The 12137-nt window shown below is 43.5% G+C and overlaps 1 protein-coding gene across 2 annotated transcripts in view; it reads left to right on the top strand.

Annotated features, from left to right (window-relative positions):
- CRYL1 (crystallin lambda 1) overlaps window positions 1-12137 on the top strand; it is a 129213-nt gene that overhangs the window by 23481 nt on the left and 93595 nt on the right. For both annotated transcript variants that reach the window (XM_043574734.1, XM_043574745.1), the window contains one exon: window positions 8763-8889. In XM_043574734.1, coding sequence (XP_043430669.1) covers window positions 8763-8889 — 127 coding nt within the window. The remainder of the gene's footprint in view (window positions 1-8762; window positions 8890-12137) is intronic.

Here is a 12137-nt window from a genome sequence, read left to right as displayed (position 1 = left end):
TGCATGAATTCTACCCTCTTTTACCTTCTAGAAGAATCAAGTTCAAACACAATTTAAATGCCACAGTAATCACTTAAAAAGAAAATATATTGTTTCTATTTTTAATTATGGCAAAAAAGTAACAAAATTTACTTTTTTAAAAACCATTTTAGGGGCGCCTGGGTGGCGCAGTCGGTTAAGCGTCCGACTTAGGCTGAATAATTTTCCATTGTATGTACACACCACATTTTGTTTATCCTTTCATCCACTGGTGGACATTTGAATTGCTTCTACCTTTTGGCTCTTGTGCATAATGCTGCTGTAAACATGGATGTCCAGATATCTCTTTTAAGTCCCTGCTGTCATTTCCTCCGAATATATACCCAGAAGGGGGATTGCTGGGTCATACAGTAATTCCATTTTTAATTTTTCTAGGAAGCACTATAATGTTTTCCGTAGCAGCTGCACATGTTATAATCCCACTGGTAGTATACAAGGGTTCCCACTTCTCCATTGTCTTTTATCTTTTTTAATTAATAAATGCTCCTCTTGAATAAAAATTCAAAAATATAAATATGAAAAAATTAAAACCACCCATATTTTGCCATACAGTGATAACTGTTAACACTTTATTTTCTCCAGTTTTAAATAAAAATTTAACTTCATTGAAGTTACGATGGAAATATTTTGACTTCTGGTGCTAGGTTGACCTCTAGAGGTAGAACTGGTATGCTGCAGCCACTTACTAAAGTGCTTTGAACAAAGTGCATTCTTAACTATTAAATAGTGTAGGTTGCAACATTCTGGGGTGTGTCAGGCTGCTGAAAACCCCACTGAGAGCCCTGTCTTTTCCAGCTGTTTATGTGTTAATTTCTTCCGAAGTATTCAATGTAAAACTAGAATAATGGGGACAAAACATTGCCAAATGGCTGGTTTTGATTTGTGGGCATAGTTCTTGAACTTGAAGACAATGTAAGGGATTGTCTGAGTATGTCTAAAAGCTCCTCCAATGTCTTACCTGGTTTGCTCTTGGGGTCCTGGAGTTGGCAGCCATCCAGGGGGTTAACGTGTGACCAGGTCTCTCCCCTCATGCTCCTGTTTTTTCCAGGGGCAGAAAGGGCCTTGAGGCCAAATCACTTACATGGATTCTTCACTCTGAGTCTAATCTGCATGAGGCCATTGGTGTGGCTATTCTGGCTCCTGCCTTCTGTCTCTTTTTCCTTCCTTTCTTCATAGGGGTGTCCCTGGGAATTCTACAGAACAGTAGCTCATCTAAGCGACAGGAGCCACTCTTGTAGTCCCATCTCTTTGATCTAATCTGACTCCGCACATTGGGAAGAAAGGACAAAAGTTTGCTTTGGCTTACTCATGCTTAAAGCAGGTGGTTTTGAGCACATGAGCCTCTCAAACATAATTCTCTAAATGAAGAAATGGGTAATCATTATGTTTTCAGGGTTTAGCATTTAAAAATCCCATCTGAGTTCAACAGAAGAGGTTGGTGGATAAAAGAACTTCAGTGTTTTGTTTACTTAAAAAATGAAAAGCACATATGTCAGGATTGGTGGTTTTTAATTCTCATAAATGTGCGGATGTTTATTATTCTTTCCACTTTTTTTTACTTTAAAAAATAAGTTACAGAAAGAAAGTCTTTCCAGAAAAAGAACAGGGGCACTGTATTTTATTTGTCACTTGTTCCTCTGTGACAGCAAGTACATTTAAATGAAATGATCTTTTTGTTTGTTAGCTGTAAACAGTTTTTCAGAGATATGAACATTTTTATTCTGGTTATATTTATGGGCAACGTAGTTAATGTTTATCAGTGTTATTGGTTTCTAGGCTTAGCCACTGCTGCAGGTCTAATTTATATAAATCATATAGTTTAAAACCAAGCAGTTTAGATATGGTATAATTTTCTACATCCTATCTGTCAAATTTCTGAACAAAATAGACGCGAGGCCCTTTCAGTTTATAAGGATTGAGGCATCCAGATTATATCTGTTGGTGGATGTTTATTGCAAGGCTCTTCAAGGAAGCAAGGGATACTGGGAACTGTCTCTGCAGCTCCATCACTGCTGCAGAAATGGGACATTGTTCAGGGACACCCGAGATTCTGACAGTCAAGACAACAGCTCTGGTAACTTTCAGCGGTTCTGGGGAGGATCGTTTCATAGCCGGTCCTTGTCTGAGGTCCTGCCTTTCTAAACCTCACCATTGCAGTGACTCTACTGTGGGCTCCACCGACCTTTGACCAACTTACTTCATGGGTCTTCATTCAAACCGCCATGAGGGATGAGTTGATGGATGGGCCATGTACCGGTGGCACAGGCACCCAGTGGGCTGAACTCTGGAGCCGGGCCGTAGGTCAGCCTGGCACACCTGTTGGTAACGACATCCTGCAAGGAGATGGTAGGTTTGCTAGGTACACCAGGGCTCCCTGAAGGGACGATGGGAGCCCGGTAGTCTAAGTTCAAGCTCAGCAGCATTCACGAGGGAGGGAGTGGATGCAAACTCTTTGTTTTCTCCAGTATATTGTCGACCTTCGATTTTCAAAATTTAAGCCAATGCACTGTGCCCATTAGTTCTACAAGTAATAATTCCCACCAGACAGGGTTGTGTGTGTATGTGTGTGTGTGTGTGTGTGTGTGTGTGTGTGTGTGCGCGCACACGCCATCGTGGTCTAGTAGGAGTGAGGAAGAGGCAGTGGCTCCTATTCTGTGTGCTTTTGTGAGAAGGAGTCAAAAGACCGGCTTCCATCCCACATGCTGCTAGCACTTTATATCTTTGAGTGATCTAGCCAGTTTGGGCCTCAGTTTCTGAAGTATCAGAGGGAATAAGCTAGATTAAATGAAACAGAAATGTGCTTTGCATTTTGATGCGTTTCAGAAGTATATTGTTATGTTTAAGCCTAAACTTGTTGGATTCAGGTGGATTTAGGTATTATGTATATACGTATAAATATAGAATATTCTTGTAATAACATATACATACTATTTTGTATATAAATAATATAAACATGTGTATGTTTTTCCAAATGGGTAAAACTGGGAAACAGAAGAGTAGGCCTTAGCAGTGGTAACTCAAAAACATCAGTATTGTTTTTCTTTTCTATACATACGAACAGGAACCATGATGTAATCAGTCAGTGATTATGTGTTATAAATTGTGTGTATAGTAGAGATCATATTCACATTGAATAACTTATTGCTGAAATGATATGGTCAGTATTTCTCCTTTCTCATGAAATATATAAAATGTGCCTAATACCTAAGAATATTAAATCTCAAAGAAACAGTCTAGGGTTTAGTTTCTGGCAATACGGCAACGTAAGCATCCTAGAAACCCTTTTCACTTCAAAATACGTACAAGTATTGAGTAAATGTGTAGTTTATAATGCATAGCTGAGCTGGCAAGAAAGTAATGGCAATTCTCAGAGGCCAGATTGGGAGCACAGATCCCAAGAGGTATGTGAGAGTCACGGCTGCTCTTAGTAAGCTACTTGCCAGTCTTTCTTTGGTTCTAACAGCAGACCTTAGTCTGAGCAAGATGGGGATCAGATTGGAGACCCCCACGGGAAGCTGGTTTCCAGAGGTCTACATTGCTGCTGAGAGGAGTAGGAAACTGACCCACACGTGGGGGCTTGTCTCTCCTGGCCATGGTTCTGGGTGGAGGGGAGAAGGCGTTTCTCTGAGGATTTACAGCCACAGACAAGCTAAGAGTAGGAGCCTGGATTCATCTTCCCGGGTGGACTTAAACATTCCAGCCCAACAGTTCACATTGGTCCCTTGGTTAGTGGTGCCTTCAGTGCCTGCCCGAAGCAAATACGTCCCATCTCCAGGATAATGTACCTTAAACAAAGGCTCAGAGAATTTCTGCAGGGTTCAGTGGACATCTGCTCACAACTAAAAATCCCCAACACACGAGAGACGAGGTTTTATGAGTATAGTAACCCGGAAGTCAGATCTGAAGATACTATCTGGCATGTGGTTCGGGAGATAGAGGTTATATGTGACAAGAGTAGTTAAGAAACATGGAGGATACAGAGAGAGTGTCTAACAAGATCTCCTTAGAGGTCTGAAAGGGTTAAGGAGAATAGGGAAAAACAATTTATGAGGATGTAATGATTGAGACTTCGTTTCAGTTGAAGACATGGACCCTCATATTCTGGAAGAACAGAGTGTCCTGAGCAGGAGAAACAGGAAGGGTATCTATATCTACATACCTCACAGTGAAACTGTAAAACTCCAGGGAACATCAGAAAAGTCTTACAGGCAGTGAGAGAGTGAAAGGAGAGGCTGCTCACGAAGGAACGACGGATTGACAACAGCTTTTCAACAGCCAGTGAATTTCTGAATATGGCGGAATAACGTCTGCAAAGTGCAGAGAGCCAAGCATAACCTAGTTATCTGATGTGAGGCAGCTTTAATGGGCAAGTGCTCTCTGTTCTGTAAGCACAGTTTTGGACAGTAATTGTACAGGAATTCTATCTACATACTCTATTCTAAAAGTTTTTTTAAGTTTATATTTTTGAGAGAGAGAGAGAGAGAAAGCAAGAAAGGAGGGGCAGAGAGAGGAGGAGACAGAATCCCAAGCAGGCTTCACCCTGTCAGTGCAGAGCCCTATGCAGGGCTCGAACCCACAAACCGTGAGATCATGACCTGAGCCAAAATCAAGAGTCTGACGCTTAACAGACTGAGCCACCCAGGTGCCCCTTGTTTGTTTCTGTTTTTGTTTTGTTAAAAAGTGTGGTAGTCAGAACACTGCTTCTCTCAGGCCCTCATCCCTGGAACCTGGGAATGTGTTACCGTACGTGGCAAAGGAGACCAGATGTGATTAAGTTCAGGGTATGCATGTGGGAGATTATCCAGATTGGTTCAGTGTAATCACGAGGCTCGTTCTTAGGAAAAAATAGTCAGGAGAGTCAAAGAAGGAGGTGCGATGACAGAGCAGAGGTTGGTAGTGAGATTGCAGGCTGTGAAATGGAAGAGGGCCACAAAGCCAAGGAAAGAGGTGGGGGGGGGGTGCTCTAGGAACTAGAAGGCGCATCGAACAGATTCACTTCTAGAGCTTCCAGAAGGAACTCAGCCTTGCTGATATTTCGACGTTAGTCTACTTGAGATTTGCAGCCTTGTGGTACTTTGATGTTAGTCTACTTGAGATTTCTGACCCCTGGACTGTAAGGTAATAAATTTGTATTGTTTAAGCCACTAAGTTTGTGGTAATTTGTCACAGAATCAACAAGAAACAAATACATCAGCTTTATCGAGATAGAATTTATATACCACACACCTGACTCTTCTAAAGTATACAGTAAATGGTTTTAGTATATTTACAGACTTATGTAACTCTAAAACTTCCGAAAAATGGAACAAATACATGAAGTGAAAAATAAATGATCTTTGGATCACATGGTGCTCTCCTCACCGTTGTTGTTTGAATGAAGAACACAGACTGTGTTCAGGGAGGTTTGGGGACACTACTGGTACATGGTCACAGGAACAGGAGCCTCTAGAACAGGTAAATATTTGCTTTTCCTTATCTTAGTAGGGTAACTTTTTCTGGTAACTCTTCATACGTTTCCCTCGATGGCGTGTAAGGTACTATTTTCTGGCATTTAAGTCCGTTTTCTTGATGTTAGCTTATCAAACTTACAAATCATAGATTTCTAACCTGTTGCTAAAACCCCACGCGCTATTCTATACAACGAATACAAATTTCTTGAACTGGCTAAGAAACAGACCTTGTTTTGTATATTTTCAGTAACTTTATAAACCTCTACTTCAAGGAATGTGTTGCATGTAGAAATACTTTCGAATGCCTGCTAATTGGGGTTGGTGGTCGGGTTATTCAGTTCCCAACACTGAGTTGTTCCGAAGGGCGCCTTCCACATGTGTGTCCTTAGGATCCTGCGGAATAAGGTAGCCATTTTCTGGCCCAATTTTAAGGTAGATTTTTTAAAGCTGATATATTACAGACCTTCCAAATTATCTGTATGCCGTCATCTCAGATTCTCCCTCTCCTTGAAACAGATTCGGGTTCAGATCCCAGGTGTGGTGATGGCCCGCCATGGCATTTTTCTGTTTGCTGACCCAGAAGCAGGAGAGACTTTGAATCTGCCGGATCATTTATTGACTCATTTACCTTTGCCAGGAAGCTTCTTTTTGTTAATTAAAATAAAGAAATCTGTTTGCATTTCAGCATATCTTTTTTTCCTCCCAGTAACAGTAGCAATTTGGTCCTCAGTGTGTAGTTAAAACAAAATACAGGTGCATAGCTTTAAGAAAGAAAAAAAGACAAAACAACGGAAGCACAGCCCCTGACGTCTGGAGCTGGCGGGTCCTCACGGGTAGGCCGTGGCACTCTCCTGTTGGACATAAGGAGTCTCAAGAACACCCACCCCAGACAAGGTCACTCTTAGACCATGAGAGAACGCGACACAGCAAGACCACGTTTTAAATTTGTCTAAGCACAGACAAGAACGAGGGCACCGTGCAAACCCACAGACGCTGAGTCTTGGCTAAAACGAATGACTGTTACTTCTTTGCCCATTACACCTTTATCTTCCATTTAGTCTGCCCTGCAGATATTTATGTTTGTGGAGACACTCAATCCTCACGTTGCCTTCGCTGAGTTCACAGCATCCAATCCAGTGAACTCAGACCCTCAGATCCTCTTCCGAATCCCCCCACCCAAGCTCACATCTGCTCTCGGTGCCCTCAGACACCCTTACTGATACCCCACGGCTCCCCCTGGTGTGCACTCTCCCTCACTGCAGTGAGTAACGAACCTGAGCCGCCCCACTGTACGTGTGTTCCTGGTGCTCTGGCTGAAGACGCTGACAGCGTAAAGATAAAAACCATGATACGAAGCGATGTAAAAATTGTTTGACTCACTGGGAAAATCCCACAGAAGTTTTTGGAAAGCATAAATGTTGTTCCTTGCTGTGTGTGTTTGTATGTGTTCTTTGTCTTGTTTATTTAATATATCACGAATTATAAGCCGGACTGACTGCATAATTTATGAGGCTAAATGAAAATGTGGGACCCTTTGCTTGATAGTCATTAAGAATTTTGAGACAGTGAGGGGCGCCTGGGTGGCTCAGTCTGTGAAGCATCTGACTTTGCTGCAGGTCACGGTCTCACGGTTCGGTTCAGGAGTTTGAGTCCCCCACGGGGCGGGCTCAGGCCCTGCTTCAGGCAAGCTCGAGCCCCGTTGTGGGTGAACGCTGCTCCTGTCTCTCCCTCTCCCTCTCTGTCTGTCCCTCATGGGATTCTCTTTCTCCTCCCTGCCCCTTGCTCACTCGTGCGCGCTCTCTCTCTCTCTCTCTCTCTCTCAAAAAAAAAGAAAAAAAAACACAAACAAAAGAATTTTGAGACCGTGACGGCAGGGCATCAGACCCAGCCCAGGGCCCTTCTGAGCGCCCATCTCTGTGACGCACAGGCCGCACCCCACGAAGCCAGCTGCTCCTGATTATGAGATACGTTCTTTCAGCCCGTCCCCCAGGACTGAAAGAAGCGGGCGGAGAACTACTCTCCAGTCTTACCTCCTGTTGGCCTCGCCCCATCTCTTAAAAAGATAAAAATAAAAAAAGAATTGTGAAATGTACGTAACATAAAGTCGACTATCTTAATAATTTCTGACTGTACAGTTCAGCGATATTAAGCGCATTCTCACTGTGCAGCCATCCGTCACCAAAAGGCCATCTCGCACAACTGAAACTCTGTATCCCCGAAACCACCGTCACCCTCACCCAGCCCTGGCAGCCTCCATTCTACTTCTGCTCTGTGAGTTTGACTGTCCTGGGCACCGCGTATAAGTGGGATCCTACAGCACTCGTCTTTTTGTGACTGGCGTATTTCACTTAGCCTGACGTCCTCAAGGTCCGTCCCGTGGTTGCCGTGACAGGATTTCCGTTTTAAGGCTGAATTGCACTGATTGAATTCTGCTGTGTGCACACGCCACATTTGTTTATCCATTCACCCAGGTGTGGACTTTTTGGGTTCCCATCTTTTGGTTATTGTAAACCATGGAACATGGGTACACAAATGCGCATTTGAGTACCTGCTTTCATTTGGGGAGGGGGGTATAACCAGAAATGGAATTGCCGGATCATTTGGTAGTTCTGTTTTTAACTTTTTGAGAAGTCCTCAAACTGCCACTGTGGCTGGCCCTTTCACATTTCCACAGGGTTTCAATTTCTCCACGTCCTCACTAACTCTTGGTTTACTTATTTAGATTCTAATGGGTGTGAAGGGGTAGATCGCTGTGGTTTTGATTTGCATTTCCCTACTAGTTAGTGATGTTTACCTTTGTTTTAATTAAAAAAAAATTTTAAATGTTTATTTTTGAGAGCGAGCAAGAGAGAGTGCGAAAAGGGAAGGGGCAGAGAGAGAGGGAGACACAGAATCAGAAGCAGGCTCCAGGTTCTGAGCTGTCAGCACAAAGCCCATCGTGGGGCTCGAACTCACGGACCGCGGCATCATGCCTTGAGCCAAAGTCTCACGCTTAACCGACCGAGCCACCCAGGCGCCCCTTTGTCTTAATTTTTTTTAAGTTTATTTATTTTGAGAGAGCGCATGAGCGGGGTAAGGGCAGAGAGAGAGAGAGACAGACAGACAGACAGACAGAGACAGAGACAGGGAAAGAATCCCATGAACCTTGAGATCGTGACCTGAGCCCAAATCGAGACTCGGACAGATGCTTAACTGACTTAGCCACCCAGGCGCCCTACCGTTCGTTGCCTTCAATTTGCTCTTGAATACTCACAGGGTCACTCTTCTTTCTAGAAAAGAGATGACGTTTCTGGAGCAGTCGGGCTCTCTGAAAGGCTCTCTGGGTGCCCAAGACCAGCTGTCACTCATCAGTGGCTGTTTGAACATCCAGGAGGCAGTAGAGGGCGCCCTGCACATTCAGGTGAGTTAAGGGTCCTGCACTCAGGTCTGTAAGCTCTTGGGATGGTGTTCCAGTCCCCTTGGAAGAGCAGGGGAAGATAAAGGGCAAAGTGTGGGCATCATGTACCTGAAGGTCGGGGTTCTGTTTTATGTGCTAGGAAACATTGTTTCAAAACATCTCCTATACAGTCTCTCCTCAAACTCCTGTGTTCAGAGGAGAATTTTGAGCAGAAATACAATTTTCTGGACAGCTAACACGTTTCTTTTTGTTTTATGTTCTTACTGAATGAGAGATCATATTCTTGTTCTGATACATAATACATTAAAAGCTTAAAGAAATCATAGAATAAACCTTTTCATTTCTTGTAATATTTGCATTTAGCTTTTCCAGCGACTTCACTTTTAAAAAGAACTCCTGAAAGAACTGTTGACACAGCAGAGAAAGCTCCAGGCGAGGCTGGGGACAGCCTCAGGGGCTGTGCGGGCAGGTTGGTGCCTGCCGGGTCAGGACCCATCCCTCCTGGAGCTCCTGTGTCTGTGGACGGCTTCTGCACCTCTTTAAGAACCGCGATGTATAAATTTGTCTTTGAAACATGTTACACTTAGTGCTGTAAGGTTTAAGCAGGTTTACCTAAACTAGCATCACTCCTGATCTCCCTCCTGGATATTATGTGTTCTGAGGCTGGCCCATTTCCATTTATTCCTTGTTGCACATTGCATTTTGTTTCTGTAACGACATTCTAGCTGAGAATTTGGGAGCAGACCAGAAAGACAGTGTGTTTTATGGTCAGCTGCTACTTTTGAGATTGAAGTCAAAGACAGGAAATGTAGGTTCTTCATCTTCGTAGCACTAAAATTTTTCTACTTCATTTAACAAATGCGTGTTGGGGCGCCTGGGTGGTTCAGTCAGTTAAGTGTCTGACTTTTTTTTTTTTTTTAGTTTTTTTTAATGTTTATTCATTTTTGAGCGAAAGAGACAGAGTGTGAGCAGGGGAGGGACAGAGAGAGAGGGAGAAACAAAATCTGAAGCAGACTCCAGGCTCTGAGCTGTCAGTCCAGAGCCTGGTGGGGGGGCTCCAACCCATGAACTATGAATTCATGACCTGAGCTGAAGTCAAGTCAGACGCTTAACTCACTGAGCCACCCGGTGCCCCTAAGCATCTGACTCTTGATCTCGGCTCCGGACATGATCTCATGGTTCATGAATTTAAGTACTGTGTCAGGCTCTGTGCTGTCAGCTTGGGATTCTCTCTCCCTCTCTCAAAATAAATAAATAAACATTAAAAAAACCACAAATGAGTGTCAAATGGAACATAAGAAGAGCACTGTTTGCCAATTCCGTATCTCTTTTGAGTATTTTCATCTCTGTCTCTCATTTGGTGAAGGTTGTATCAAACTGGGGAGTCTTACCTGGGATCAGAGGGGTCCTTTAAGGAGCTTTCAAGTGCTGTCTGTTCCACCCTTACTGCGATGCTGGGTGCTGTGAGGGTGGGGGATTCACCGTCTGAGGAGCACGGTGTGGGCTCAGCAGAGAAGGTTCTTGACACACATCTCGTTTCTAAGGAAAGTATGTGCTTTTTATGCTGATCCTACCAGAGGAGGAGAATCAATTTACATTTTGTGGCTTCTGACACGAAAGGCCTGTGGGAGCTTCCTGCCGTGGAGGTGGTGGTTGAGGACACACACTGTAAGTCAAGTGGACTCCGCACTGAGCAGCTGTGTGACCTTGTGAGTCTCTTAAGGTCAAAGCTGCGCTTCCTCATCCGTACAATTGACGTAATAGCCAGGGCACCGGGTGCTTGTGAAGAGAACCATCCGTGTTCACACCTGAGGTCACTGCCATGGAAGTCAAGTCCATGTTTCCAATGAGAAGATGAAAACAGTTCTTTCTGGGGTCAATTTGATGTATAATATTTACATGGTCCATAATAAAGTATTATAGTTACATATATAATGTGATCTTAAATAGGCATATCTAACACATTACTGAAATATTTCCTTCACATTTTTTCAAAAAAAGCCATTTCTGTTGAAACTCTTAACAAGTGTTTCAGGGCTCCCCGGTAGCTCAGTCGGTTAAACATTTGACTCTTGATCTCGGCTCAAGTCATGATCTCACAGTTCACAAGTTCAAGCCCTGCACCGGGCTCTGTGCTGACAGTTCAGATTGTGTCTCCGTCTCTCTCTGCCCCTCCCCTGCTCACACTCTGTCTCTCTCAGAAATAAACATTGGGAAAAAAAAAGTATCTCTGACTCCAGTGTCTGCCTTCAGTAGAGTGATGTTTTGAGAGTCTCTCTTTTTTTTCTTTAACGAATGAGACTTTATTATTACTTAAAAATATTTTTTAAAATGTTTATTTTAGGGGCGCCTGGGTGGCTCAGTCAGTTAAGCGGCCGACTTTGGCTCACGTCATGATCTCGCTGTCTGTAAATTCGAGGCCCGCGTCGGGCTCTGTGCTGACAGCTCAGAGCCTGGAGCCTGTTTCAGATTCTGTGTCTCCCTCTCTTTGACCCTCCCCCGTTCATGCTTTGTCTCTCTCTGTCTCAAAAAATAAATAAACATTAAAAAAAATTTCAAAAAAATGTTTATTTTAGAGAGAGAGACAGAGTGCGAGCAGGGGACGGGCAGAGAGAGAAGGAGACACAGAATCTGAAGCAGGCTCCAGGCTCTGAGCTATTAACACAGAGTCTGACATGGGGCTTGAACTCACAAACTGTGAGATCATGACCTGAGCCAAAGTCGGACACTTAACTGACTGAGCCACCCAGGTGCCTCGAGACTTTATTATTTTTACTAAATTAATTGATTTATTTTGAGAGAAAGAGACAGAAAGAGTGAATGGGGGAGAGGCAGAGAGAGAGGGAAAGAGAAAATCCCATGCAGGCTCTGTGCTGTCAGCAAGGAGCCTGACATGGGGACTTGGTCCCATGAACCGTGAGATCATGACTCGAGCCAAAACCAAAGGTTGGATGCTTAACCAACTGAGCCACTCAGGCGCCCCTTGAGTCTGTTTTCTAAACAGTTTTCTACAGCACATCTTCTTTGCTTTCCTGAGATGTTGCTGTGCATCACATGTGATATGGCATTGGAAGGTTTATATCCAGCCTTGACTACCAATTCTCAAAACTTTCTCTGGTGGTATATTTGTTTCTCAACATAACAACTATGTTGCTTTTTGTGTGTTAAAGTGATCTTTATAAAGTTTATTTACAAATTTTCCTGCCGTAGCAATTGTGAAGTCATGCCCCAGGAATAATTAAAACACCTAT

The sequence above is a fragment of the Prionailurus bengalensis genome, chromosome A1, assembly GCF_016509475.1.
Source record: "Prionailurus bengalensis isolate Pbe53 chromosome A1, Fcat_Pben_1.1_paternal_pri, whole genome shotgun sequence".
In the NCBI taxonomy this organism is placed as follows: Eukaryota; Metazoa; Chordata; class Mammalia; order Carnivora; family Felidae; genus Prionailurus; species Prionailurus bengalensis.
Note: the sequence above shows the minus strand (reverse complement) of the source record. Positions and strands in the feature narration are given on the sequence as shown.